This window comes from Drosophila ananassae, chromosome 2L, assembly GCF_017639315.1.
Source record: "Drosophila ananassae strain 14024-0371.13 chromosome 2L, ASM1763931v2, whole genome shotgun sequence".
Classification (NCBI taxonomy): domain Eukaryota; kingdom Metazoa; phylum Arthropoda; class Insecta; order Diptera; family Drosophilidae; genus Drosophila; species Drosophila ananassae.
This window is the reverse complement of record NC_057927.1, coordinates 1,759,146-1,786,965: the sequence shown is the minus strand read 5'-3', so window position 1 is coordinate 1,786,965 and position 27,820 is coordinate 1,759,146. Positions and strand designations below refer to the sequence as shown.

Here is a 27,820-nt window from a genome sequence, read left to right as displayed (position 1 = left end):
ATTTGTATATATTTTTATTTTAGATCAAACTTAAGACTAAAGATATAAGTTAATGTTTTCTTAGATTCTATATTCAATTGCTACAAAAATATTCTTTGAATTGCAATCATCTAATCAAGACATCTATCTTTTCGACAAATTTACTGAAAATATTATCCCAATGTAATTATATTTTAAAATTTAAGTATGTTAATTGATTACGAGCTTATTTATAATTTTTATTTCTTGCCTGACCTGTTTCAACAGAATTATTATGGACAAGTTGGGACCAATGGGTTAAAAAGCTTTTTAAAGCTTTCTTGGCGAGTGAGAAAGTTTCCGAATGTAAGGCATCCGTTTTCTGACGGTACTTGGTTCTGAATACTCAAACGGACAGGACGCGTTTAGAATTTCGCATTAACTCACAGCTGTAACTTAGAGAGGTAAAAACTCCCAGAGCTGCTCTTCATTCACAAAAGTTTTGTCAATTGTTGAATTAACACGAAAAGTACAGTTTAAAAAATATGTAGCATACTTTTTTGGGCATTTAAAGGATCAAAATAATTCTTGTTTTTTTGTAAATGTCATAGTGCTGGTGTGTGTGTGAAGATTTGTCCATGCCATCCTGCAGAATACTTGAGCAAGTCTCCGGTGGCCCTTCAATACCGAGGAATCCCAAACGTGCTTAAGTGTTTTCCCAATGCATCGATAATTCGCTTATGCGGCCAATTTACTCAATTCACACTTGAGAGTGTGTGTGTGTGTGGGGGGGTGTTTGCAATATAGAGAGCAGGTTTTCAATTCGCATTTGTTGTGTTGCTTGGCCATTTATATTCTTTTTTATTTTGAATGCCTTACTTTGGCCGCTTTGTTGTTGCCTTATCGATTTCTTGCGTTATTTTTAGCGTGATTTACATATGTATGTATGTGGTTCTCAGGCCCCTTGTTTGTGTTTGGTTTTGCGCTTCCTTTTTAGGTTCCTTTCATTTTACATTTTCTTTGTCGAGCCAGTGTGTGAGTGTAATCGAATCTTGGCTACTAATCAAATGAATTACATCGTGTGTCACTTTCAGATCCTGGGATTACACGGCATGGCGGCAAACAATCTGGTGGCCGTCCTCCTTTTGGCCAGTATCTGCATGGCCCACGCCTATCCGGCTCTGTTGCCCTACATCTACAGTGAGTACCACTTCCTCTTCTGCCTTCGGCTTTCGGCTTTTGCTCCTCCTTTTGCGTTTTTAATATGCAAATTTTCTTGTATGTTTTGGAAAGAGATTGATTGATTTTGTAATCGGGTATCTTTCCATTCTTTTGGGGTATTTTTAAATCTAACTTTGCGTTTGTCCAAGGCAGTTGAAATAAAATAATATTTATGAGCACTTTAAGTGTTTTTTAGTATATACATATGTAGTTAGTTGTGTGCCAAAAAGGATTCCCATCAAAATGTAATCATCCCTTATACAATAGGCTTGGTGGATATTACATTATTTAATAAATCCTTATGAAGCTTCTAATCATTTTTTTTCTTGTACAGATCCCTCCAAACGTAACGGTGGAGATAGCGTGTTCCCCCAGATCGAGGACGATGTGAGTGAGCTTGACCAGTTGCGAAACGAACCGGGCACAGTCTTGGCCAAACGTCAGCAAGATGGCAGCACCGCCCGCACCACCACCACCACAAAGGAAAGCGTCGAGGAGGTGGCCGCCGCTCCAGAGTCTGGCCAGAACCCCAATTCAAGCATTATGACCGAGCTGGAGCGACAGCTGGAGGTGGCTACGCCTCTGATTTCGACTACCACCACCACTAGCACTTCAGCCACAACCACAACGGCTACGTCAAAGGAGGAGGGCGAACGATCCCAGCTGGAGGAGCCAAAAACCCATATTAAGACCGTGGTGGAGCCAACGGCACACTCCAAGGTAGGTCCCCTGTACCCCATAACCCCGTAAATCCGCTGTCCGTAGAGCGCTTGTACGCCTGGTAAACTCCAAATGTATCTTTTGCAAAATCCAAGTGTATATCCACGAAACCACCCAAAAATCAACAGGCATTTTACGGAGCTGCTCGTCTAGCTTTCGGTCAAAATCCTGAGGTTCTGCCAACAACCACAACTACGAGCACCACCACAACATCCACTACAACCACAACGACGCCAGCTCCACCACCGGAACCTCAGCCAGAAGCGGAAAAGGAGCCAGAGGCAGAAGCAGAAGCAGAAGAAGAGGAAGAATCCGAGCCAAAGGCTGAAGTGGACGTGGCTGGAGAACCGGCAGATCCCGAGGATCCAGCTGGAGAAGTGGCTGAAACCGAACTGACTGCTCTCAATCCGCCTAAGCCCAAGCCAAGCCATCCCAATGCCAACAAAGAGACCATCGGAGATATTGTCTTCGATGTTGTGGCTCGCACCACGGAGCGAAGATCCAGTTCGTCAAAGATGAATGCCAAGGTATTCACGCAAAAATCAGCTACAATAAGATACATTCAAAATTCAAAATTGGCAAAACTGGAATAAATCTTAACCAAAATTGATAAAAGATTGGCTTAACGGGTTAAAAATTTGGAGAAAATTGAAAGATTTAAAGACATAAACTAATTGGCTCAATACTTAAAATCATTCTTATTACCCAAAATAGTTGCAAATTAGATAAGATTATAATGATATAATTTCTTTTAATTTTTTTTACCCCGTTCAGAGTTTGCTGAAAAGTCCAAATGGTCAGTATTCATCCTTCGACATGGCTCAGTATATTTTCTGGACTGGTGATGAAACGGCCGTGGTAAAGGCAGTCGAGGAATTGGTTCAAGGCAAGGTGGTAAGTTATTAAATATAAAAATATTGAGACTATTTTCTCCTTTATCTTTGTGGAAAATATGTTTTTTATTGTATGGTTTATATATTTTTCAGTTAGCAAATTTTATTAATCGAAATTTCGTGGCCTAATTTCAATATTGAGTTTCATGATTAAATTACTTATTTCATAATTTATTTAATCTTTCATTGCCTCATAATAATAATGACTAAAGCGAGGAGTCATTATAATTGGAGTTCCACAATGATGGCGCTGTGGTGGTGGTCCACAGAAGTGGGAAAAGTAGTGAGAGCGGTGACAGTGGGTTGGTGGCGGTGGCGGAGGAAAACAGTGGTGGTGGTGGCCACGGTGATGGTGGTGATGATGACCGTGGTGTCCAAATGGAAACTTTTCAAACTTTGGGGTCTCTTGCTCCTGCATCATCTTTTTTTGGCTCCAGGGGCACTTTCCAAACTTTCGATTATTTTCATCTGTAGTTTCCGTGTGCATTCCGCATTGGAACTTCTGCTCCTCCTTATTTTTATGACACATCTTGTATAGAAGTTTTTATTTTTTTCAAGTTTTATGATTAGGATAAGGAGATCTGATCTCTTTGGTTGTTAAACACGAACTGATTTTGTAGTTGCCCGTACTGACCTTTTTATATGCGAAACCGCCTGTGCCGGCAAATTATTTCACGATTAGATTGTTTGTTTTCATTTGTTTATCTTATCGGGGGGTTCGGAATTAAACAAAAGCTGCCGTAGTAGGGTTTGAAATATAGCAATATATTTGTGCAATTTCCATTTAATCATTTGTTAGTTTCTCTTTGTCATCAATTGTTTGACTTTCCTTAGTTTGAGAGAGAGAAGTTTACTAGTTCTCTTAAATGATTATTGTATCTTTGCGTTTTATGAAATTAAACCGGTTTTATTTCATCGATATTCTGAGAATATGAGTCATATTTTTATATCGATTTTTTTTTATCCATAGATTACCCGTGAAAACGCTCTGAAATTCCTACAAGATATTCGTCTTGGCATTGAATTCCTGCAACGATCTTACGCCAATCGCATCTTTCCGGAAGAGGTTCGCCAGAATCAGCTAAAGCGGCACAGTCCGCCCAGCACCATTCCTCCAACCACATCCACTACAACCACGACGACCACGAGCACCACCACGGAAAAACCATTCCCAGAAGTACACGCCTTGGACCCCGAATCCAGAATTATTGCCGGAGTCGGAGCACTACCGGTGAAGAACTTTGACAGCTTCAGTTTCTGGAACAAGATCAAAGTGCTGGACAATGAGGCTCAACAGGACCTGAATGATTATGATGAGGGACGAGCTAAGATTGTAGAGTACTTGTACAATGAGTATTCCTTGGAGGAGATTCTGTACAAGCTAGCAAAAGTACGTATTTCTGGTTAATATATTTATTATTGGTTTTAAATTAAATAAATTCTTTCTAGGTAATGTTTGCTCAGTCCTTATCGCACGGCTCTGATGAGGCTCAAATGGAGTTGCAGAAGCTAACAGAATTTCTGGAGCGTGAGGGCAACATGGGTGTCATACCCCTAGACTTGCAAAAGAAAGTTTTGAGTAAGTAAATTAATTAAAAAACATTAAAATTTATTTAATTATTTTGTTTGTTCAGGAGTTCTGCTTAGCGCATTATCGGACACCTTGACCGAACACCCGGAGCTTCTGCCGGCGGCGCGGGTTAATTTGGCCAACCCGTTTTACAGGCTTCCAATGCATACCCCAAGCCAATAGAGTTATATCGAGAGTTGTCAGATTATTGCAAAGCCCTATATAATACGTTAACACGCATAATCCGCATCAGCTAATGGCATATATCCACTGATCGGCGCTACTCTGGGGAGGCGCTCTCTCGGAACTTTAATCATATAAATATTAATTATACTTGGCCTAAGTTCACTAGATCGATTGGCACCTTCCACTTGGTTAAACGGATTAGCCTACGTGTAATATAGCAAAATACTCTCGTGATATTTTTGGTCAGTCAGAGGCAGAGAACGATAAAGATAAAATCCTTTTACACTTACGGTACGATAAGAAAAATCAAAACGTATTCATAAAAGTCAAACCAAAGTAACCGAACCAAATCAAATGAAAATAAAACTGAAGAGAGAGACTTGCGCCCCTTTGAGCTTTTAAAATTAAAATAGATTATCTATATGCGTATGTCCAAGATATTCATACGAATTGGCACACTTGCTTATATTTGATATGAGTTTGTTAGTTAGATACAATGGGAGGTTGAGGTTGAGGTTGAGAGGTCGCTGGCGAAATCGATGAACGTCCGCGGCGACCGATTGAAGCAGGAATGGGCTCTGAGTCCGTCTATATCAGTAGCAAATATGGTTAAAAGCGCTCCAAAGACGAGCGGCAGTCGTGAATAGTTATTAAACTATATTTTCTCCCCCAAATAATTGAGCATTGCATGCATTATTGATGGATTGGTTAACTGATTGATTGTTTTGCGAGTTACATACAATATGCATATAAGAACTAGAACCTGTATCAAGAATTATCGATTATACACTCAATATACATATAAATATGACAAAAATCTCTGATTTTTTAATTAATCACTGGTCTTTTTTGGGCTCGACTTCCTCTGGCTTGTTTAGAAATTGGTTAAGACGCTCATCTGTCAGTGGCTCGTTGGCGTTGAAGAGCTTTTCTATTTCGGCCCGTTCTTCTGCGCTGATGTCCTTGGCATAGTGTTTGGCCAGTTCTTCGAGACGCAGCTGGTTCTTTTTAAGATGTCCTGGCAGCCAGAAAATGGTCTGCACCATTCTGAAAAACATGAAAAGTTTCGTAAGAAAAGATTCATTTTGAACAGGATATTTTTTTACGGTTTGGCTCAGCTTAACATTAGTTATTTATTAATTAATAAAATGAATCAATTTGCCAACTGTAAACTTTATTTAAGCCATTTACTTACTTAAGAAGTACAAATCCGCAGAGGGCTAGTAATAGGCACAGACCAGATGTCTTTAACATGGTCCAGTAGTCGACCACAACTTGTTGGTGCTTCATTTTCTTAAATTTTCTCTATGATTTGCTGCACAACTTGTCTCTTTTACGGGTTCAACTGTCACCAGCGACTAATGGTGTCCTAACACATCCTTAAAGCGTTACAGCCAGGACCTTGGCAATGTTTTGGTCGCGTTGTCAGGGCAGCGAGCTTAGGGAATACGTGTATTTGACCATTCCACAGACCAATCATATGTGGCCACCATAAATCAATAATCCTCGTCCGGATTTTGTGGCCCCAGTTTATACAGGATCTGTGCCACTAATGAGTGAAAATTTACGACTTAATTTGTAGGTGGTGCTGTTGACTCTATGTTGCGTGTTGCTAGAAGCCATAGCAACATGTTGATGGCTGTTGAGGTCAGCCATTTTTTTTTTTGCCATTGTTTTCATTCGAAATCGCCTTTTCTATTAATAGGCTTTATCTTTTGGCCAAAATTTGCAGGTGAAAAAATATGGGTAATCATGATATGAGAAATAATAAGGATTAAGTGTGGGGATACCCTTTATTTTTATTTATTATACCCTTGCAGAGGGTATTATAATTTTTTTTGTAATTCAGTAGTACTTTTATTTATAATCTGTCCGCGAAAAGGACAATAATTAAATGTTGGGTGGATGCCTGGCAATAAGGAAGGTGTGAGATATAATATATCTCTTGTGTTATACATAAAATTGGAGTGTCTGTTCCTTCGCAGAAGTGGGTTAAATGCCACATTTTACGAAAGTTTTGTTGTATATAGTGTGTCTGTTCCTTCACAGTAGTGACTTAAATGCCACATTTACTAAAGTTAGTTCCAGTCTATTAATGAAAGCAGCTTATCCGCCTCCGTATCCTCCACTCCGTATCCGCCTCCAGCATAAGATCCAGTGGATGTGTCCGCTTCAACCTTCTACTAGGGGGATTCCCTTTATAACAGGCTATAATTAAAAAACAAACAAATATATTTTTGGATAGAAATTTAGAAAAATAAACCAACAGATATATAAAATATTTTTAAACTTTCTTTCAAAAGTGCCGATATGATTTTTAATTTAAACTAGAAGGTATCAAAATAATTGAAAAACGATAATAGAATCAGCAGATAGACTGGGGGTCTTGGGATTCCTTGATTGTAAATTAGGGTCTTGCGATTTTAATCAAAATCAGAGCCAGAAGCTGATTAGAGCCAGGTGTATCTATAATTTTTGTATATACGTAAACCTTCAAGATTTCTGGGGGGGCTGTGACCGCGCTCACCAATAAATCTGATTGCGTGTGACTATCAGAGGATTGATAATGGACTCGGGACGCTATAAAAGGTGGGAGACAAACGTTTTCTGACCATAGTTGAACTATGAGAGGAGTAACATTAAAAGCATCTATTTTTCTGGTCGGTTTAGGCCTGGTTTTGGCTGGCAGCCGCCCCATCTCGGATTGCGTAAGTCAATTGAATCAGAAAACTATAAATAGTTTTAGTTTCTGTTTATTATAAACTCGAATTTTTCAGGGTGAACGCATTGAGAATGATGGCTACCCAATGGAGCGCCATACGGTGACCACCGATGACAACTACATCCTGACTATGCACCGCATCCCCTACTCCCCGAAAACCGGTAATAGCGCCAACCGTCCCGTCGCTTTCCTGATGCACGGTATGCTGAGCTCATCTTCCGATTGGGTGCTCATGGGTCCGGAGCGATCACTGGCTTACATGTTGGCCGATGCTGGATACGATGTGTGGATGGGCAACGCCAGAGGAAACACCTACTCCAAGGCCCACAAGTACTGGCCCACCTTCTGGCAGATTTTCTGGAACTTCAGCTGGAACGAAATCGGCATCTACGATGTTCCGGCCATGATTGATTATGTTTTGGCACAGACTGGTCAGACCCAGGTGCAGTATGTGGGTCACTCCCAGGGCACCACTGTCTACTTGGTGATGGTTTCGGAGAAGCCCGCGTACAATGACAAGATAAAGTCTGCCCATCTCCTGGGTCCTGCGGCCTATATGGGCAATATGAAGAGTCCCCTGACCCGTGCCTTTGCCCCAATCTTGGGTCAACCCAATGCCATTGTAGAACTGGCCGGTTCCATGGAGTTCATGCCCAGCAGCCAATTTAAGCAGGATCTGGGCATCGCCCAGTGCCAGGCGGATTCTCCGTTTGCGGATATGTGTGCTAATGAAATCTTCTTGATTGGAGGCTACGATACCGAGCAACTTGACTATGTGAGTTTCTTTGTTTTCATAATCTTTTCAAGGGACTTTAACAATTTGTGTTTTATAGGATCTTCTGGAACACATCAAGGCCACTTCCCCGGCTGGAGCTTCGGTCAACCAGAATCTGCACTTCTGCCAGGAATATAACTCCAAGAAGTTCCGTAAATTCGACTACACTGCCCTGCGTAATCCCTACGAATACGGCAGCTACTTCCCACCGGATTACAAGCTAAAGAATGCCAAGGCCCCTGTTATGTTGTACTATGGAGCCAACGACTGGATGTGCGATGTGAGTGATGTGCGCAAGCTGCGGGACGAGCTCCCCAACATGGCTTTGGACTACCTAGTGCCATTCGAGAAATGGGCTCATTTGGACTTTATCTGGGGCACTGAGGCCAGGAAGTATGTCTACGACGAAGTCTTGAAGCAGATGCAGTCCTACGAATAGATTTATTTGATTCAGCAATAAATAAAAAACTGAGCAGTGCAGAACTATCCTTTCTCCAACTTATTTGAATCTATTCCAATATATTATATAGAATATATACAATAGAATAAAATAATAAAAAATTTCCAGTTTACGTTGGGCCGTCGATGCGATCAGTCGTGTGTCTCTTCCAAATCAAACTTCTAAGCGAGGCAAACTCAAGTGGCAAATATTCTAACTTACATACAGTTCTATAATTAGATTTGTTATCAGTTAGTGCACCAGCAGTGACAATCTTCTTGCTTACACTAGAAGCTTAAAACGAACAATGCGCGATCCACCAGACATATGGAAGGAAAAACCTTCTCCAACTAGCAAATTCCTCATCATATCAAGAACCGATGATTCAACCTTTAAAGGAGTCTCACCTTTCAACATAAAAAAAGTTATAGATATAACATGCGGAGGCGTAGTCGTCAGTTGTAGGAAACTACGTGACGGAAACCTTCTCCTACAAACGAAAGACAATAGACAAGCCGAAAAACTCCTAAAACTAACAACCATATTGGACATACCCGTAGCAGTTTCAGAACACAGAACCCTGAACTACTCAAAGGGTATAATATACTCAAATGATCTGCGAGGAATTGATGAAGAAGAGATCCTTGAAAACCTAAAAAGCCAAAAAGTGTCAGCCGTAAGAAAAATTATGAAGACCTTCACAGTAGAGCCGACAGAAACTGGACTTATAACTCTAACATTTGACAAGCTAGACCTCCCCGATCACATTTACATAGGATATGAAAGGGTCCAAGTTCGGCCTTATATACCATCCCCAATCCGTTGCAACAACTGCCTACGGCTAGGTCACCTCCAAAAATTCTGTAAGAACACAGAGACCTGCTTTATGTGCAGCCAACCTTCCCATATCGACATGACAATTGGAGAAAAATGCGAACGTGGACCTTGCTGCATCAACTGCACTGAAAAAAAGATGCCGGACAATAAACACCATCCCAGAGACAGAAATTGCCCAGTATTTCTTTCCCATAAGGAAGTGCAAGCCATCAAAACCCTCCAAAAAGTGGACAACAGAACGGCCTGGTCAATCTACAGGAAGAGACACCATCATGATGGGTCTCTATACGCATCGGTTGCAAGCTCAATGCAGCACAACACCTCCCAACAACAAAGATTGACACAGAACACGCCCCCGACAACAGCATCAACCTCTCACCACCCACCATCATCAGAAGACACTGGCAGACCCATTATAGGATACGACGACAAGGAAGATGAATCAATGCTAACGGACTCGAGTATTGAAAATAACAGAAAGGATAGTACAAACAGTAAAGTAAATATTCTCCCTAAAAATATAAGCAACAGAACTAAAAGAAATCTTATCAATAAAGAAAAAACAAACAGCACAATTATAACAAGGTCAAAGCTTAAAATATTGCAGAATTAACTAAATACTAAAGACTACAGATTAAATATAAATAAATCTAGACGTAAATATGACACTTAAGATATTACAATGGAACATTAATGGCTACACAAACAATTATAATGAACTGCTAATCCTAATCAAACTACACAATCCCAAAGTTATCTCCCTTCAGGAAACACACATAACCCTCTCCCAACAATTCCCCATCCCTGTCAATTTCAAAATGTACAACACAACGTCAATTATAGCAAAAGGTGGAGTCGCCTTATTGATCCACAAAGATGTCCAACATAAACCAATTCCGGTAGGACAAATTTTTGATGCCATAGCTTTAGAAATCTACTCCAAGCGAAAAGTTAACATCCTATCCACTTATATTCCACCTTCTCAAAAATTCACCACTTCAGATTTAGAAAACACTATTCCACAGTCATCAACACCTTCGCTGATCACTGGTGATTTTAACGGTTGGAATACTCTGTGGGGCTCCCCCAAGAGCAATCGCAGGGGTAGGATTCTCGGTGAATACATTTTAAAAAACAATTATATAATTCTAAACAATGGCCAGCCTACCCATTTCTCCACCCACAACTCTTACACCCACATCGATCTTGCCTTATGCTCTCCAAGCCTTAAAATTCACTGTGAGTTTAAAATAATGGACTCACCCCAGGGTAGCGACCATTTCCCTATAACAATCAATGTATTTAACAAAGAAAATAAGATATTTAATTACACAAGCAAATTTCTAACCAAAAAAGCAAATTGGGAAAAATTTGAAAATCTTACAAATTGTCTCCATAGCCAGATCCCTGTTTCAACAAACACAAACAAAGAACACAGCAACATAAACAAAATAATACTAAATAGCGCTTACAATAGCATCCCCCAATCCCATCCTCCAAAAACTCAATACAATGTCCCATGGTGGAACAAAAAATTAAATATCTTGAAAACTAAAAAAAACCGAGCATGGAGATTGTTTAATAGGGAAATGAATCAAGAAAACCTAATACAGTATAAAAAAGCCAACGCCCAGTTCAGAAGAGAAATTCGCCTCAGTAAGAAAGAAAGTTTGCACGCACTGACCTCCACCATTTCAAGCCAATCCAAAGCGGAATTAGTCTGGAATAACATCAGGCAATTCTGCGGAATTCACAAATCAACACACATTCATTGTATCCAAAATAGCAATAAAAACTCAACGGTCACAAATTCAAAAGACATAGCTACAGCCTTTTCCAAACACTGGTCATCTAATTCAGAGGACCAAAACTTCTCCCAGTCATTTAGAGACGCCAAAAATAACACACACAGATCAGACACCAACTATCTACCCAACAAAACAGCCGACTTTATGGAACAAGACATTACGGACCTTGAATTTAATGCTGCTTTGAACAGTCTAAAGGGGAACACCCCAGGAAACGATAAAATAAACTATATAATGATAAAGCACATCGGAAAACCAGTTAAAAAAAGATTAATAAACTTTTTCAACTCAATCTTAAGTTCTTTTATCCCTCAGGCTTTTAAAATTAGCACCGTAGTCCCAATTCACAAAGCAGGCAAAGACAAAACGACAATAGAATCATACAGACCAATCTCCCTTAACCCATGCATTGCAAAAACGCTTGATAAAATAATTTCCAAACGACTGTGGTGGTTTGTTACCTCTAACAAACTTCTCAACAGCCGTCAAGTTGGATTTAAAAGAGGGAAGTCTGTGACAGACTGTCTACTATATGTAGACGCTATCATCAGCAGGACCCTTTCAGAAAAAAAACACGCCTCGGTCATAGCACTTGACTTCGAAAAAGCTTTCGAGAAGGTAGGACTTCACACCATAAAAAGCCAACTGAACCAATGGGGTTGCGGACCCAAGTTAACAAAATATGTAACACAATTCATGACAAGCCGTAAAATCAGAGTCAGAGTAAACCACAGTCAATCGCTAATCCAGCCACTCCACAACGGGATACCCCAGGGTTCCCCATTGTCGGTTATATTATTCCTTATAGCATTCAATAGCTTATCAGATACCATTTGCAGGCATAAAAATGTAAACTTCATTGCATATGCTGATGACTATAACATAATAATAGATCTCAAAAAAGAAAAGAACTTGCAAATCGACTTGAACCGCCTCTTTGAAGACATTAATAACTGGTGTAATACATCAGGAGCTTCATTGTCTATCACAAAATGCAAACATATGCATATTTGCAGAAAACAATGCTGCACTTGCCAAGTATCCACACAAACCCATGTTATTGAATCAGTAAAAGAACTAAAAATATTAGGAGTATCCTTCGACTCAAAATATAGTTGGAAACCACACATCAATAATTTAACTAAATCTCTAACTAAATCGTCAAATATAATAAAATTCCTAGCAAACGATAAGTACAATTGTCAACCAACAACCCTAGTCCAAATCGTGAAAAGCTTATCCTTATCAAAAATAGATTTCGGCCTGCCGCTATACGGACTAGCACCAAAAACACAAATAAAACCGATCAAATCTATACTCAACAACGCCCTTCGAACCGCGTTAGGAGCCTTCCGCTCAACACCTATTTATAATATCTACGTCGAATCCAATATTACCCCTCTTGAAACTAGAATACAGCACCTTCAAGCCAAATTATCAAAAACTATAATTCAATCAACAGACACTCCGCTGAAACCAATCCTTGACAAAATCCTAAAAAACAAAATAACAAAATACAGAAACTCAGCCATACAAAAGAGTATCATCTCCTGTAGCAACCTTGGCCTCCCGGTCAACCCAATAAAACCCACGCCAAAGTCAAATCCGCCATGGAATCTAAGTCCTGAATCAATAGACATAGCCTTAAGCAAATACAGAAAAGACCAAACAAATTTGTCAGTATTCATAAAAGAATTTTCAGACATAAAATCAAAAATGAACAACTTCACATTTATTTATACTGACGGATCCCTTTACAACCATATACCTGCATACGCCATAACCACCGAAACCACTGTCCTTAAAATGGCCATACTTCCGACCTACTCCTCAGTCTTTACTGCAGAAATAATCGCTATATTAGAAGCCATCGAGATAAGCCGCACAATAAAAGGAAAAATCTGCATCTGCTCCGACTCACTGTCTGCCTTAAATTCAATAAAAAACATTGACAACAACTCACATTACCCCACATTAATTAGAGAATCAATTACAAAGCTCTATCCAAAAATAAAAATCTTGTGGATTCCAAGCCACGTGGGAATCATAGGAAATGAACTTGCTGATAACGCCGCAAAATACGCAACTACAGCACCTTTGGTCACGACAAAAAATCTCAACCAGACCGATATAAACAAATACATAAAATCGAAGCTATCTAACAATTCACTAAACCTATTACAAAACACATCAAGCTGGTACCAAACTATTAACATAAATTATACTAACATCAATGATTACTCCAAAAACAAGGAAATCACCAGTCTATCAAGACGAGATCAAACTAAATTCATTAGATTACGTCTAGGGCATACAAGACTCACCCATCAGTATAGAATGCTGCAATCGACATCTAACACCTGCCAGTTTTGCAACCAAGTTGCAAATACTTTGAACCACATACTTAATGAATGCGTAGCATTTAATCCTGCCCGAAACCCCTTCCCAAATGGTAACCTCCATTCTGCCATTTCAAATCCTACAACCAGCAACATCCTGAGAATCCTAAATTTTCTTAAAAAAACAAAGACAATCAATCTTATCTAATAATTAAGCGTCCAACAACACAATAGAAATAAGAAAACTAATTTTCGAATTATATAGAATTGTGCAAAAACTTGAATTTCACATAGACTAATACAGACATTAGGATTAAGTAAATAACAAAAAATGTAACTACGAAAAACAAAAAATAAAATAAATGAGCCAGCCGAAAGCCTTAGTAGCTATGGCTGCAACGCCCCCCCTGTAGCTTTAGTTTTAACTTTAAGCTAACAGAATGTAAATAAATAAATAAATAAATAAAAAATTTCGTCATTTTTGTAGCACAGTGTAATTTACTTAACTGTCTCGATGGATTCCATCGATCAGACTGGTGTCAAAATTTTTCTGAATTAACGTCGAATAATTAAGATTACTTTAGATGTCTCTGAAATCTTTGCAAGCCATTCGAGACAGCTAAGTAATCTATACTGTGAGACAGTAAAATTAAATGAGATTGGCGACTATAAATTTTAGGTGACTGTAATTAATTTCCTCCCAAGCTATTGAGTGTTTAACTTCCTTCTGGTTTTCGGGTAAGTAGCCAAAGTGGAGACGCAACTGCTCAAAAAATATAAACATTAGAATAGTGTGAGGTCCTAACCGCAGGAATGCTGGAACGACGCCCTTGTAGAAACCAAGTGGACCAAGCTGGGCCGTATGCTTGACGATGTCGAACATGTTCTTGTATTCTCCCGGCTCCGCGTTCATCCTCCGCGTCTTGATAACATCCAGTGGTTGGGTAAGCACGGTTGCAACTGTTGCCGCCACCATGGAGGCGGTAAAATGCGTCACCACGTTGTCCTTGAAGTAGGGTTTTGTTAGCATATACGCCTTAGCCAGGTCGTAGCAGCAATTCTGTCCAATAGTCATTAAAGTTCCTCGAGCCGCTACCAGTGTCCAACCGGAAAAGAGGGTTATAACTCCTTCCTTTTTGATAATTTGGGCAAATCCATCAATTGCATGTTTGTAGCTTTAAAGGTTTATGTAGAAGTTAAGATATAAGTTAACCAAGCCAGCTAAAGCTGAAAGATCTTAGATTTTAACCCTAAATCTTCAAAATTTTCTGGCTTTTTAATACTCTACTTGCGCCGTTTTTCCTTAGGCAGTTTCACGTCGTTCTGCATCCGCACGTTGACCAAGTCCGCCGGAGTTCCACAAATTCCGGATGCAATGCCAGCTAAAGAGGATTGGCTCAAGCTGCCCAATACAGAATTGCTGAATAAATGCCTTCCAAACTCGTAGACTGCGAATCGCGGCATTGTATTTGTTATTTGGCGCAGCAACGAGGCAGATATTCCATTGTATAGTGCCAAATAGCCCTGTTCCCGGACGATCCTTCCGACCAGCGTTGGGATCGATAAACCGCCTTGCTGGGTCTGCAGTGCGACCTTGACAAGGTCAAAAGGATGGGTGAACATAACAGCTCCCATGCCCGCCAGACCACCAAAATAGGCATGCGGCTGCCTTCTGCTTTCTTCCCCCATCTAAATTTATTTTGAAAAACCAATCCATTTGAAGTAGTGTTTACCTCAAACCACGAATATGACTTTTAATTACACGTATTTAACTTACGATACATTTTGATTTGTAGCTGAGATCTTTCAAAAAGTGTACTTATTTAGTACAAATTGGAAAATAGTAACACTAGAACAAACGATAACATAAAATGGAAGCGTTCTTTCAGAATATGGAACTATTTTGTTAATCCCATAGATTTTAAATAAGAATATCCAGTGCTTCAAAAATTATATTATTTTAGAATTCAAATTATGATTAACATATAATAGGGTTGGGAGGACATTATTCCATTTCTATCTCGGCGCGGTATTCCAGTTTTACGTCATCCCCCTTCCGGAGTTTGCATACAATTTGGTAGTAGCCCGGCGATAATAATTTTTTTATGATTTTGACGTCCAGAGGATAATCGTCTAGATGATAATCATCCGCTGGCAAAGGACATTTTTCAGGCCTTGGAGCATTCGAATACTTCTTAAGCTTCTCGTAGAAGAAGTCCTTGTAGTACGTCTTCATTGCATCGCAAACGCCCAATTTTTGAAGTTTCAGAACCTCGTGGAAGTCGTCGTCCGGAGAAGCGGCTTTCATAACTTTTACAGAGATCTATAGAGACGGTTATTGGCTTTTTGGCAATGAACTTATCCCATGTTGTTTTACCTTCCAGTGGTTGTCTATATCCACATGTGTGTTCAGTTTGCCGCTGACCTTCAACAAATTCTCCTCATCCTCGGCGATCCGCAGATGGCTGTGCACTTCATCAGAATCCTCGTTAAACTTCTCTAATTTTCGAATAGTCAGCTTTTTCGAGGCTCCGATTTTGGCAGGATTAATTACAAGGAGGACCAGGCTCAGTACTAGCAGCTGGTGAGTTGGAGAAAATATAGCACCCATCTCGATGATTCTGCGACTGATGCTCCACACCTGTAGCGTGACTTTATAAGGATTTTGGATGACCCACTAAGTGGTGCTTGTACCGGAAGAAAGCACTTTCGGGGTGTTCCCAGATGCAAATTTAGGTGATATCGAAATTCACTTTATCTAGATTTGTTTTATTTATTTATTGCATGGCAGTCTTTACACATAAAGCAACAACAAGCAGATGCCCACCAATTAGTAACGAATTAAGTTAATTGCTAACAGCACGGCAATGACGACGAAAAACAATCGGGCTCAACTAAAACCATTATGCCCGCATTAACAAGGCTTAATTTTAAATGCAGCCAATACCCTACGACTGTTAAAACTATAAAAACTTTAATATAATCTTGAGTGTAATAGCTTTGCGCTTCTGAATGCATGAAAAGGATATAGTTCTTAAATATTATTATTATTTTTTAGACCTTTTGTGATATCGGAATACCAATAAAGTACACATTTGCGGAAAATATGAATTCGTTATTGGCGTAAAAGGATCTCTCTATCAACCATAGTAAGCAACAATAAAAGCATTTTCGTTAACAATCAATCCGGTTTAAACTTATGATTACGGTCCGTGGCCCTATTGCAGCTGGAATGTTAGCATTGCTCAAGGGAATCTGCCAGCCAGCCATGACGAATTATTTCCTAGGATGGGATCGATGGGAATCTCGGTTAGCTACTAGATGTATAGCCAAAGTTCATGCGGAGCTGCTCCAGGAACACGAAGGTCAGGATGGTGTGAGGACCCAATCGCACAAAGGCTGGCACGTAGCCCTTGAAGAAACCAAGAGGTCCTAATTGTCCCACATGCTTAACAATGTCCCACAATCCCTTATATTCTCCAGGCTTCGCGTTCATCGACCGCGTCTTCAGGACATCCAAGGGCTGGGTAAGAGTGGTGGCTATTGCTCCCGCCACTAGTGAGGCGGTAAAGTGCGTCACCAAGTTATCCTGGAAGTAGGCGGTGGCCAGTAGGTGCTTCTTGGTTTCGTCGTAGAACGCAATCTGCCCGATGGTCATGAGTATTCCACGCGTTGTCGCCGTTGTAGCTCCGGAGAAAAGTTTTGCAAATCCTTCTTGGCGATATACCTTTATGAGACCATCAAAGGCGTGTTTGTAACTGAAAAAAATGAAAGAATTAGTTAGCATAAAAATTACTTAAAATTTTTTAAATAGAAAACATACTTGCGCCGTTGATCGCGGGGCAACTTAACATCGTTCTGCATCCGAACGTTGACCATGTCCGCCGGTGTGCCAATAATACCGCCAGCAAAACCAGAGAAACCGGCCAAAAGCACCTTGCCGGTAAAGGTATCAGTGTTGATATAGCTTTTGCCGACCTCATAAGCACCAAATCGCGTCGTGGAGTAGGTCATCTGTCGTAGCATCGAGGCGGAGATGCCGCTGTATAAGGCCACAACTCCTTGTTCCCGGATAATACTCGGAACCAGTTGGACAACGGACAGCTTGCCTTGTTGCGTCTGCATTGTAACCTTGATGAGGTCGAGAGGGTGAGTGACAATAGCGGCACCCACGCTGGCCAAGCCGCCGAAATACCAGCGTGATTTTCTGTCCTTTTGGCTCATTTTATTGCCTGAGTTCTGAGCTATTCTTTGATCTGAATAAAGTGAAAAATAACAAAGCTTATATTGGTTTCTTTAATTCCGGTTACCAAAAATGAAAGGTGGTTTGCAATTCAATTCCTTTAAATGGGCGGCATTCTCAGTGGGTTCTAGTGTTACGTCATAGTGGTATCAGAACTATTCAGGAACTGATGGGGAATTTAAGGACCTACCAATATCAGCTGAGCACTTGCGCAAAAGTTTAGCTTGAAAGCTTTCTATAATTACTAACTCAGGTGTAGGCGAGAATGTCTGGAAAAGGGGTCTGATTGTAATTTTTACATTTTTTTAAGGTAATTTATATTCATGTTTTATAATATTCTATTTTTCTAAAGGTTATTATTTTAGTAAGCTTTTATTTTAACTTTTAAATTCCTCCAGTTTTTTCAAATCCTTATTGAAAGCTAACAGACAGATAACATTGTTTTCCGTTGCGCTTAACAGCACGCTTTGAACGGCCATCTAAACAGCTGATGCGTATACGGTCATACCCACACCTACAACATGTTTGGGATGTCAAATTTGTATATTTGTTTCGTAAACTAAATTGAAAACTTCATCAATCATCAGTTAACTGAATTTAAAAGACTTCAACACGCCTTATATACTGGTAAGTACATACACGGTGCATTTGTTACCATAAGGAACCTGTGAAAACTACAAGTCGAAAGTCAGACTGCCGGCCAGCGTCGCTTTTTGCAAATTACAAATTTTTTTGTGAAGCTTCTGTTTATAGTTTTTGTTTCAATTTTTGTCAATGTTCATTTATCATGACTTTTTTATTGAAGAATAATTTGCATGTGGCAATTGCGGCCATCAGAAAAGTTCTATAATTGCCTAGAAAGAAAGTGAAAAAAGTGTAGCTATCTGTTGCATACTCTTTCTTAAAAGCGGCAACAGCGAAAAGTTAAAGTCGTTTGGGTCGCTACAGATCTTCTTTCAAAGTTTTTAAGTTTGAAGCTGACGTTGTTTTATAAAGGCCTCATTATGTTTAAAAATAATTAAAAAATATTAAAATCATATATATTAGTGTCAAATTTAATAAGGAAGGAAACAAATTCAAAAGAAGTTATTTATCAAAGATTTCAATATTTTTAAACATTTTTCGACTATGTCACATAGTCAAAAAATGATTTCATTCTATAATAAATAATGGCAGATGGAATAAATTATTATTTTCGTTTTTATATAATTTATTGTTTGAAAAAAAACCTGTATCTAATAGGCTGAAAGGAATAAAGACTTATAGACTGTATAGACTATTAGAGTAAATATTTTTTTTATGAAATTGTGTCTATTTTTTTGTTTAAAAATCACTAATTTACGAGTCTTCACAAACTGTTATTTCAAATTTTATTAGTTTTAAGCGCTAGAGGCAATTATTCATTTCGAAACTGTCATTTATGACCCCCGGGCCGGAGAGTAAGATTGTTACGATTGTATAGAGTTCGATGTATGTTCTGGCCCTTATCAGCCTTCGATTGGACTTGGTTTGCCGGGTCGTGTTTATAGATAGATAACATGTTTATCATCGATCCATAACACCGGTGCACAACATTATTGCTAGAGTTTATTTACTTATTTATTTTCCTGCCCGGGCTTTTATTTATTTATTCAATTACTATTTTTGTTTGAGAACGAGCCACGTGCTTCGATTGCTCTATAATTTATCATATAAAAAAACCTCTTGACGAGGTAAAGTACCGGTGACGAACCTGCATGCGAAACCCAAAATATCTGATATCAATTTTAGTGACGATAATATGCTATATAGGTGTACAAAATTGCATATAAAAAATATTCTTCTTCGGCACGTGACTGATTTGTTTTTTGTTTTTCTTGCACGTGCCGAACAAGAATATTTTTTATATGCAATTTTGTACACCTATATAGCATATTATCGTCACTAAAATTGATATCAGATATTTTGGGTTTCGCATGCAGGTTCGTCACCGGTACTTTACCTCGTCAAGAGGTTTTTTTATATGATATCAGTTGTTTTTTTGTATATATTGATCTTCATTTATTTAAAACAGAACGCATAATATATAGAATATATATATATGGAAGTAACCTCTGGACAGGCGATTCACACAGTTAGCAATACTTTAATTGTAAGGATAAACATCAAAACTCTTTTTTTTTTAACTCTATAGATTTTGAAATTCAAGAAGGTGGAAAATTTAAAAACCTTTCCAAAGACGTAAAGAATTTTTCGATAGCTTCAGTGGCTCTGAAGTTATACGTATTTTTAATTTACAAAGGTTTTGGAATTTAAAAATTAGTTTAAAAATTTTAATTAAAAATTTGCCCAAAAATGTATTTAAGATCCCACATTTTTTCGTAGTTGTGGGAAACCAATTTTTTTTAACAAATTAACAGATGAGAGGCCTATCCTTATGAGAGTTCCACTATATAATAAATTATAAAAAAAAAAACAAAAAAGGAAAGCTAACTTCAAGCGGAGCCGAAGTTGAAATACCCTTGCAGTTAAGCAGAAGCTTAACTATATATATTTATAATTTATAAATATATATATAGATATATATAGATATAGATATATATATATAGATATATATATAGATATATATAGATATATTATTATATATATCGGATCCTATATAGTTGTCCGATCCTTATGAGAATTTCACCATCAACAAAATTTCTAATAAAAATATTGGAAACACCCCAAGCATCTTTAAAAATAGAAAGGTTGTGCCATTTCCGATCGTTCAGTTATATGGCAGGTATAGGATACAGTTGGCCGATTCTTATGAACATAGGATTAGATTGCCCAAAACGGAAACCATAAAAAGTCCCATCATTCTAGCTTCAAAAACAACAAAGTTAAGCCAATTATCCTAATAAAATTTTGCAAATCGGATAAGATTGCCCAAAATGCAATCTGTACTAAGTTCCTTCCTTCTAACTTATAACAAAAAAAAAATTTATGGCATATCCGATCAATCATATAATAAACATGTATTATATCTAAAAAAAAATGCGCAAAGATAAAAAATTAAAAAAAAATGGAAATTACGTTTTTCCAGTTTTTCTAGTTAAACCAATTGTTGAACGTAACAATTTATTTTGGGTGTGCGATATAAAATAATAAATATTAGAAAAGTATTGGCGGAGTTGGTTTGCCTGGTTTTTTTTTAGCTTTTAATCCATGATTTGGCCCAAAACGGTGGTGGCTGCATTTATTTATATGAATTATATGCTCAGTAGGGGCATATGCATTTGCAGTAGGGGCATATGCAAGCGTTGTACTCATAAAATTTTGCATTCTTCTCATTAAGACATGAGACACTGAAACATACAGCAGAATTACATCAAAATTTCCCATCAAGCAAAAAAGTTCGAGATTAGCCGAGTGGAGAGTTTCTAATACGGGAGGGCCTGAGTTCTAATCCTAGTTGAGTCAATGTTTACGTTTTACTTTTTAAGCCCTTTTTTATTTGGATTTTATTTTTGAAATATTTGAAAATATCTTATGTACAAACTTTCATAAGGATGGGCCGACTATATCCTATAGCTATCATAGAACGATCGGAATTGGCATAACTTTGGTGTTTTTTAAGTTAGAAAGATGGGACTTGGTACAGATTTTGGGCAAAATAATCTTATTGGCCAAATTTCATAGGGATCGGCCAACTATATCCAATAGCCGCCATATAACTGAACGATCGGAAATGGCACAACTGCAAGGATATATCAACTTCGGCTTAGCCCGAAGTTAGCTTTCTTTTCTTGTTTTTCTTTGGGACCTCAAGATTGGTACCTCAACCGACCCGTCCGACATTTCTTTCAGAAGTTATTCAAGAAATTAGATTTTTACAGCTTTTTCAAAAAGTTGTAGAACAATAATTGCTCATATCATATGAGTCATATGACATTAACAAAAATCTCCAATTTTATTCAGTATTGCAAAGAAAAAAATATAGACAAACAAACCCACTGGCTTAATTTTAAAAAAACTGTAAAAATCGAATTTCTTGAATAACTTCTGAAAGAAATGTCGGACCGGGTCGGTTGAAGTACCAATCTTCTGAGTCTTCTCATTAAGACATGAGACACTGAAACACAAAGTAGAATTACATCAAAAGTTGCCATTAAGCAACAAAGTTCGAGGATAGCTGAGTGGAGAGCGTCGTGGTTCCTAACACGGAGGGCCTGGGTTCGAGTCCAACTTGAGTCAATGTTTACGTTTTACTCTTTTAAGCCCTTTTTTATTTGGATTTTATTTTTAAATAAATTATCTAAAATCTGAAAAGATATACTCCATATTTTTTAGGGTATAGACCAAATATATGCAGACTCCAAAAAGCAAAGTTGCCAATCAAATACACACACATGTATAAGTAAATGCAAGCTTCACAGGAGGCTGCACAAAATGGGTAGCTGCACTTACAGGACTATATCTTGAGTTAACGGATTTTGCCAGATATGAGCGATATGTCAAAAGTTGCGTCATCTCAAAAGCTATCTACACGTGCAAAAAAAAAAAAGGGTCAGTCGACTAAATTTTGAAAAATAATTTTTTTTCTTAAAAAAAAAGTTTATTTTCAGTGTATTTTTTTTTGTGTACTATATAGACGTTTGGTCCCAAAAAAAGTGAAATAGATATTTAAAAACCCCTTTCAACGGTGTAAAGCTCTTTTTAATATCTCTCTTAATTATAAAGTTATGCATTTTTTCATTAACAAAGTTTTTTTAATTTTTTGACGTAAGCTTAAGGTATTTCAAAAAGTTGTAGAACAATAGTTGCTCATATGATAGTAACAAACATTTTCCAATTTTTTTCAGGATTTTTAAGATAAAAATAGTGCAAACAGACAAACCGACAAACCGACGCAAACTGGCTTCATTTTGAAGAAGAAGAAAAAATTGAATTTTTCGAATAACTTCTGAATGAAATGTTGGATCGGGTCGATTGAGGTACCAATCGACGCGTATTTAGCTCTAGAATGCGAATATATAAAAATATTCTATCTGGGGACTAAAATGTGTCCACCAGCCCCACTTTAGTGATAAAAAATTTTTTTACTTTCACCCTAATTTCTCCCAAACCAAATAACTTTTGGAATATGTTTCGACAAAAATTATCTAATTGAAACAATACCTTTCGATTGGTATATCATTCATTTAGATCGGTTGCCTACAGAAAATTTTTAATTCTTCGGCTATATATAGAGTTTCCTCGCGCACGCCTAGGCATGCAGGTCGTCACCTCGTGGACTTCCGTCCACAGTGATATGCAGACCGGCAGAAGAATTTCCGCCAAACTTTTTGTCTTATTTTGCTTTATTCTGGTTTTTTTCACTCAATTTTATCTGGCACTGGTCAAAGTCGAATTAATAACAAATATCACATGATCCGCGGGCACAATAAATGTTGCTTTAATTTATAATCTTTATAGCAAAACGAGCCCCCAAATAGGTGAGGTTTCTGGTGTTGTTAGGTCTTCAAGAACAGCTGATTTTTGGGAAGATTTTTCAGTTTTGTGACCTGGAAACCTTTTTGGAACGCCAGATCGCGTGATAATTCAATGATTCGGTGTCTGACACACTATCTGTACTATTACGAGCTTGCTAGTTTTGAAGCCGCATGTTTGCCTTGTGAATTGAAAATAAACTGACGCTGCACTTTTAGTGCTAATTTGCAGCAAATGCAATTGAAAAAGGTTAAGTCGGTGAGAGGAAAAGCAGCCACAGCTGATGGTTTATTTACCTTGAACGAGAAATTGGTGTCCCGGTTTTCCCTCTAGTTAGTTGTCTGTTTTCCGCGTAGAAAACTATTTTATTAGCTTATGATTTCTTTTTGGCACAAAGAGAGCCGGAAAGTGGGTATATTGCGGTGGGAGAGACCAAGAGCGGCTAGCACGTCATCGCATAACAAACTGGTCTGGCTTTAGCTTTGGGGAGCTGGGGGATTGGTCAGGGGGCTCCTCCCGGTTTCTACTGGAGGCTAAAGGCAAACGAAACGAAACGCTTGAGCACCGAAAGCGGACTGATCGGCCGCCGACAGCGCGCCGGATCCCACACAGACCAAAACAGCCGGCAACAGTCGCACTCTGCACTCAAAAAAACCTCCAGCAAATAGATAATATTTATAAAATTAAGAGCAGACTTAATTTTTGACTTCTATACAAAGATGATTAATATAGAAAACATTTTTATAAAATTGTTTATTCGGGATCTTTGTTTATTTTTGTTTAGTTTTGGAATGCTACGAAATTAATTGTCCGATATGTTTATATTTTCGCGACCAATACACTGTAAGATAAAACTTTAAAATTCCGAAATATTTTTGTTAAAAAAATTTTTTTTTGAGTGGGTACATGCGCTCGGGATTTGACTCTGGCGCTCATTTATCGCGCGGTCAAGGCGACCGTGTCGGAAGTGTTCTGGAACCCCTCCTGTCCGTCTCCAGAGGGAATGGCTGGGATCGGGGGATCCGATTCTGCACTGGATCGGCTTAGTTAGTCGGTGGACGGCGGTCAGCAGGGTGACACTACCAAGGAGTGAGTGAAACGGGGGGAGAGGCGAGTTATCAAACAAAATAAAACTGGTGAGAGCTTTTTATTGACCAAGCGGCGGCTCTCCGAGCTTCGGGGCGTATGTGATATGACGGGTTCACATAAGAACACATAATACATGGGATTACGGTGTAATTGAAATCATTTCGAATGTCTGCTACCCATTCACTTTGAAATTTTTCGTTGGTTGAAAGTTGACATGCGTCATGAGGAAATGAACAAAGTTTTCCATTCAAATATTTATGTAATTGCAAGACTATTCGGACATGTGCCATCCAAAAATAATTTCAAGGCCCTCATTGAACATATTGCCATACCACATTAATCTCCAACCAATTTTACACCTAATTAATAATATTTTCCACTTCGATTTCTAACATGTGTAGTTTCTAATGCATTTTGGAGTCAAGGTTTATTTAGAATGCTTTTTGTTTACTTTTGTTGCAAATATTTATCGCATTCAAGCTCGCAATCGGATTCTAAGCATTCAAAATATATTGTCGTGATATGAAAGATTAGACGAAGATAAGAGCAATACATCCCGAGAATGAATGGCAAATATATTCAGCAATTATTATTATCAGCATGCTTAAAACCAATTTAAATATTGCGGGCACGTTTTCAGTTCATGCCCCTCCATTAACACTTAGTGTCTTCCAGCTATTTTAGCAACTTTGGGTCGAGTGTTAAGTTTTGATTAAATAAGAATAGAACAGGCCGTAGGGGCTGCAATAGAACCATCAAGGTAGGTGCGCCAAAAATACTGAAAAGTAAGCTTTTTTGAAAAGCTTGTGATAATGTGGGGTAGAGTAGGAGCTTTTTGCTTCAAGTAAGCGTTTCCTGGCGCCTCTTACAACGGCCCATTAGCTCAGCTGGTTAGAGCGTCGTGCTAATAACGCGAAGGTCGCGGGTTCGATCCCCTCATGGGCCATTTGATAACTTTTTTTTTAATTTTAGTTATTTATCATAAATATAAATAGAATAATAAATGCATATTGTATATTTTCTATGGGTTAGAAGGATTTAGTTTTATTGTTTGCCCCTATAAAATTTGCCTCTTTTAAATTTTTATTTTTTTGTTTTACTAAAATAATAGTCCTTATATTTCGAATATTTTTTTATGCTAAATTTTTATGCTAAGCATAATAATATTTTTTATGCTAATTTTGTAAATAAGTCCTTCACTTGTGGACACGTGTGCCGCTGATGGCAATGATGGAGTGACAAAATGAAAATTCCCTATTTATTTCCCCTAACCACTTTTTGGCCAATAAATTACAAGTTGTTGGCCCCGGTTCGAGACGAGTGTTTTTAACCTCTTCGGGATGACTTGCCACGTGACCCGTCTCGCAAAAAAAGGCCACGAACTGCGCAATTTATTAATTGAACAACGCAGATGACATTTACAAATTGACTAATGGACCCACCATTCCACCATGTTTTTCCAGATCCGAGCGTTTAGTCCAAATAATGGCAACCTCAGTGCTATTAGCCTGCGGACTCAATGAGCAAAAATTACCCGGATTTGTGCACATCAGCGAGGAGTCCAATGTGGACGGGAGCTTCCTGATCAGCTGTATCCTGGGCCAGAGGCTTCGCATCTCCAATGCCGGAACGCTGCTCGTCTGCCTGCAGCACCATTACCAGCACTACTTCAATGCTGGGATGCGACTGGGGTACAACACGAACATCTTCCAGGGCAAAACCCTGGGGGTTATTGATGTTCTAAGCGACATGGCCGGGCAGGGACTTGCCTCTAAGTGGCTGCGTCACCCGGATGGTCAGAATTTAACTGAGCAACTGATGGAGGACATTCGATCGCAGGTCGAGACCAACTACGCCAGCCGGAACAGCTATACGGTGCTGATCGACAACCTGTCCATCCTCTTCAACCTGGGTGCCACTAAGCTGCAGGTGCAACAATTCTGTCAGGATTTGGCCGCGCTTTCCAAGGAACGGGACAACCTAACAGTCATCACCAAGCTCAGCAACAGCGACATCTACCAGCTGACGGACAACAATGTGGCGAAACTCGGTCAGGTGCGAATTCAGGTGCTGCGGCTCAAGAGCGGAGTGTTCCGCGAGGTGGATGGCAAGCTGCTGATCGAGCGTGTCCTGGAGGAGGGGAAGTTTGCTTGCGAAGAGACACGCAAGGAGGTTCTCTACAAGGTCAATGATCGTAACGTCAAGGTCTTTACACCTGGCGAAATCGGGGTCAAGGTCTAGGAGAGGTCAAAGCATGAATTATTGTATGAATTTTAATAAAGCCATTTTTTTTGTATATTCTGAAAACTTTTACAGCTTACTTATAACGCAGAAAAGACGATACGAGAGGTAAGAAAATGTTTCTATATTTTTTAGCAGGGAAAGTTTAGTCATTCTATGGCTTTGGTAATGTTTCTGTTCAATTAAATTGCTCCCTCGTTTATCCTTCGGATGGTCGCATCTGTTGACGTCATGGTCAAGGGCGAAATAATGATGAATTTATGTCTGGTCACGATCAATAAGGAGCCAGTATAAATGACTCAAAGGCGGCCACCCAAGTCAGAGCCAGAAAACTTTGCTCGCAACTGGATAACTCGTAGGCCCATATAAACGCCAAATGACGTCGCCAACAATAAAGGCCGGCAATTGAATTTTTCCAAACCACGCAACAAACAAAAAAAAGTTGATTAACTTCGTCGGGTTCGTTGCCAAAAATGTGCTTGGCTTGCACAGCCTCTTTTTGGCTTTGGGGTTCGCTTCCTAGAAGATTTATTTATCTATCTTTTTGTTGAAATGGATTGGGACCACCAGGTTCAGTAAAATTGCTTTTCAGTTTGTTAATTACAAGAAATTTTCTTATGACGGGCTGCGATGGAAACTGCCCGCAGGAAATTTGATATTTTATGGGGTATAAGACGATGAGTTAATGTCCTGGGCTTGATTAATGTCAATTCCATTTAAATGCTTATATTCAGCTCGTATCTTTGCGGTATATTTTCAACACTTGTGGCAGAATGTGGGGGCCACAAATTTGTTTTTACTCATTTGGCATTCGCCTCGCAAACTGTCGGGGAGACTAAGCCAGGCGTAAATCGGGAATTGCATTAGACGGTGGCAGCACACGAACACCATGATATTGCCCCTAAACAAACCCAGCAGATGACTTAATTAATTACGCAAATGCTTTTTGTGCACCCGAGCGCTAAATGTCACTTATTGAAAGTTATCGCGTTGCGGAATGCCTGTGTATCGGAGCCAATCGCCAGGATGTGCTTTAAAGATTCAAGGATTCAAGATTGTCCAAGCGGAAGCTGAGAAATATTTACACTGCGAGAGTGTTTTAGTAATTATATAGTAATAATTTATTATTACTATTATTACTATTTTATTTTTATTACTAATAAATTATGTAAACTAACTTAAACATAATAAATTTAATGAATGAGTAGACTTTTTAATAGTACTTTAAACTTTTAGTTCGGCCTAATTTTTAAAATTAGTTTGTGAAGATCAATTACTTTAATCTTGCTTAAAGTGGAGATAGAATATATATATTTTTTTCATTA

At 38.6% G+C, this 27,820-nt stretch overlaps 7 protein-coding genes and 1 non-coding gene across 12 annotated transcripts; 4 read left to right on the top strand and 4 right to left on the bottom strand.

The window, feature by feature from the left end:
• The first annotated feature begins 326 nt into the window (after nt 1-326).
• On the top strand, nt 327-4,848 carry LOC6500172 (mucin-5AC). 2 transcript variants are annotated; one of them, XM_001953059.3, is made up of 8 exons: nt 327-422; nt 1,053-1,158; nt 1,514-1,899; nt 2,028-2,426; nt 2,674-2,793; nt 3,763-4,182; nt 4,242-4,371; nt 4,427-4,848. In XM_001953059.3, the coding sequence occupies exons 2-8, from the start codon at nt 1,071-1,073 to the stop codon at nt 4,543-4,545; spliced, it is 1,662 nt and encodes a 553-aa protein (XP_001953094.1). In that variant the 5' UTR covers nt 327-422; nt 1,053-1,070; the 3' UTR covers nt 4,546-4,848. The 2 variants fall into 2 exon arrangements, with proteins under 2 accessions (XP_001953094.1, XP_014766410.1); XM_014910924.2 differs by having other exon boundaries at nt 1,995-2,426.
• Nucleotides 4,849-5,241: 393 nt separating this feature from the next.
• On the bottom strand, nt 5,242-5,955 carry LOC6500382. The gene is made up of 2 exons (XM_001953058.4): nt 5,744-5,955; nt 5,242-5,595 (listed from the first exon to the last, which is right to left on the bottom strand). Exons 1-2 carry the CDS (start codon nt 5,836-5,838, stop codon nt 5,385-5,387), a joined length of 306 nt encoding a protein of 101 aa, XP_001953093.1. The 5' UTR covers nt 5,839-5,955; the 3' UTR covers nt 5,242-5,384.
• A 1,200-nt stretch (nt 5,956-7,155) lies between these two features.
• LOC6500173 (lipase 3) lies at nt 7,156-8,547 on the top strand. Its single transcript, XM_001953057.4, has 3 exons — nt 7,156-7,256; nt 7,326-8,045; nt 8,104-8,547. The coding sequence occupies exons 1-3, from the start codon at nt 7,173-7,175 to the stop codon at nt 8,482-8,484; spliced, it is 1,185 nt and encodes a 394-aa protein (XP_001953092.3). The 5' UTR covers nt 7,156-7,172; the 3' UTR covers nt 8,485-8,547.
• Nucleotides 8,548-13,694: 5,147 nt separating this feature from the next.
• LOC6500381 (mitochondrial dicarboxylate carrier) lies at nt 13,695-15,321 on the bottom strand. The gene is made up of 2 exons (XM_001953056.4): nt 14,757-15,321; nt 13,695-14,643 (listed from the first exon to the last, which is right to left on the bottom strand). Exons 1-2 carry the CDS (start codon nt 15,155-15,157, stop codon nt 14,118-14,120), a joined length of 927 nt encoding a protein of 308 aa, XP_001953091.1. The 5' UTR covers nt 15,158-15,321; the 3' UTR covers nt 13,695-14,117.
• Nucleotides 15,322-15,402: 81 nt separating this feature from the next.
• Nucleotides 15,403-16,113, bottom strand: LOC6500380. Its single transcript, XM_001953055.4, has 2 exons — nt 15,846-16,113; nt 15,403-15,791 (listed from the first exon to the last, which is right to left on the bottom strand). Exons 1-2 carry the CDS (start codon nt 16,077-16,079, stop codon nt 15,474-15,476), a joined length of 552 nt encoding a protein of 183 aa, XP_001953090.1. The 5' UTR covers nt 16,080-16,113; the 3' UTR covers nt 15,403-15,473.
• Nucleotides 16,114-16,216: 103 nt separating this feature from the next.
• Nucleotides 16,217-23,755, bottom strand: LOC6500379 (mitochondrial dicarboxylate carrier). Of its 2 annotated transcripts, XM_032456252.2 has the most exons (4): nt 23,462-23,755; nt 17,779-17,980; nt 17,292-17,724; nt 16,217-17,226 (listed from the first exon to the last, which is right to left on the bottom strand). In XM_032456252.2, exons 3-4 carry the CDS (start codon nt 17,690-17,692, stop codon nt 16,779-16,781), a joined length of 849 nt encoding a protein of 282 aa, XP_032312143.1. In that variant the 5' UTR covers nt 17,693-17,724; nt 17,779-17,980; nt 23,462-23,755; the 3' UTR covers nt 16,217-16,778. The 2 variants fall into 2 exon arrangements, with proteins under 2 accessions (XP_032312143.1, XP_032312137.1); XM_032456246.2 differs by lacking the exon at nt 17,779-17,980 and having other exon boundaries at nt 23,462-23,754.
• Nucleotides 18,188-26,561, top strand: LOC6500174. 3 transcript variants are annotated; one of them, XM_014910925.3, is made up of 2 exons: nt 18,188-18,338; nt 25,718-26,561. In XM_014910925.3, the coding sequence occupies exon 2, from the start codon at nt 25,740-25,742 to the stop codon at nt 26,493-26,495; it is 756 nt and encodes a 251-aa protein (XP_014766411.1). In that variant the 5' UTR covers nt 18,188-18,338; nt 25,718-25,739; the 3' UTR covers nt 26,496-26,561. The 3 variants fall into 3 exon arrangements, with proteins under 3 accessions (XP_014766411.1, XP_001953088.1, XP_044570184.1); XM_001953053.4 differs by lacking the exon at nt 18,188-18,338 and adding an exon at nt 24,225-24,301; XM_044714249.1 differs by lacking the exon at nt 18,188-18,338 and adding an exon at nt 24,234-24,254.
• Nucleotides 25,127-25,200, top strand: Trnai-aau. Its single transcript has one exon. It is a non-coding gene; the product is annotated as a tRNA-Ile (tRNA).
• Nucleotides 26,562-27,820: the final 1,259 nt, after the last annotated feature.

What these genes read in the sequence shown, in the direction of transcription:
- LOC6500172 (XM_014910924.2), top strand. Translation starts at nt 1,071, where the DNA reads ATGGCGGCAAACAATCTGGTGGCCGTCCTCCTTTTGGCCAGTATCTGC. An exon ending in AATTGGTTCAAGGCAAGGTG is followed by an intron (nt 2,794 to 3,762) that starts GTAAGTTATTAA and finishes TTTTATCCATAG; the next exon opens with ATTACCCGTGAAAACGCTCT. An exon ending in CTTGCAAAAGAAAGTTTTGA is followed by an intron (nt 4,372 to 4,426) that starts GTAAGTAAATTA and finishes TTGTTTGTTCAG; the next exon opens with GAGTTCTGCTTAGCGCATTA.
- LOC6500382 (XM_001953058.4), bottom strand. Translation starts at nt 5,838, where the DNA reads ATGAAGCACCAACAAGTTGTGGTCGACTACTGGACCATGTTAAAGACA. An exon ending in TGCGGATTTGTACTTCTTAA is followed by an intron (nt 5,596 to 5,743) that starts GTAAGTAAATGG and finishes CATGTTTTTCAG; the next exon opens with AATGGTGCAGACCATTTTCT.
- LOC6500173 (XM_001953057.4), top strand. Translation starts at nt 7,173, where the DNA reads ATGAGAGGAGTAACATTAAAAGCATCTATTTTTCTGGTCGGTTTAGGC. An exon ending in GCCGCCCCATCTCGGATTGC is followed by an intron (nt 7,257 to 7,325) that starts GTAAGTCAATTG and finishes CGAATTTTTCAG; the next exon opens with GGTGAACGCATTGAGAATGA. An exon ending in ATACCGAGCAACTTGACTAT is followed by an intron (nt 8,046 to 8,103) that starts GTGAGTTTCTTT and finishes TGTGTTTTATAG; the next exon opens with GATCTTCTGGAACACATCAA.
- LOC6500381 (XM_001953056.4), bottom strand. Translation starts at nt 15,157, where the DNA reads ATGGGGGAAGAAAGCAGAAGGCAGCCGCATGCCTATTTTGGTGGTCTG. An exon ending in CCTAAGGAAAAACGGCGCAA is followed by an intron (nt 14,644 to 14,756) that starts GTAGAGTATTAA and finishes AAACCTTTAAAG; the next exon opens with CTACAAACATGCAATTGATG.
- LOC6500380 (XM_001953055.4), bottom strand. Translation starts at nt 16,079, where the DNA reads ATGGGTGCTATATTTTCTCCAACTCACCAGCTGCTAGTACTGAGCCTG. An exon ending in ATATAGACAACCACTGGAAG is followed by an intron (nt 15,792 to 15,845) that starts GTAAAACAACAT and finishes CCGTCTCTATAG; the next exon opens with ATCTCTGTAAAAGTTATGAA.
- LOC6500379 (XM_032456252.2), bottom strand. Translation starts at nt 17,692, where the DNA reads ATGAGCCAAAAGGACAGAAAATCACGCTGGTATTTCGGCGGCTTGGCC. An exon ending in CCCCGCGATCAACGGCGCAA is followed by an intron (nt 17,227 to 17,291) that starts GTATGTTTTCTA and finishes CATTTTTTTCAG; the next exon opens with TTACAAACACGCCTTTGATG.
- LOC6500174 (XM_014910925.3), top strand. Translation starts at nt 25,740, where the DNA reads ATGGCAACCTCAGTGCTATTAGCCTGCGGACTCAATGAGCAAAAATTA.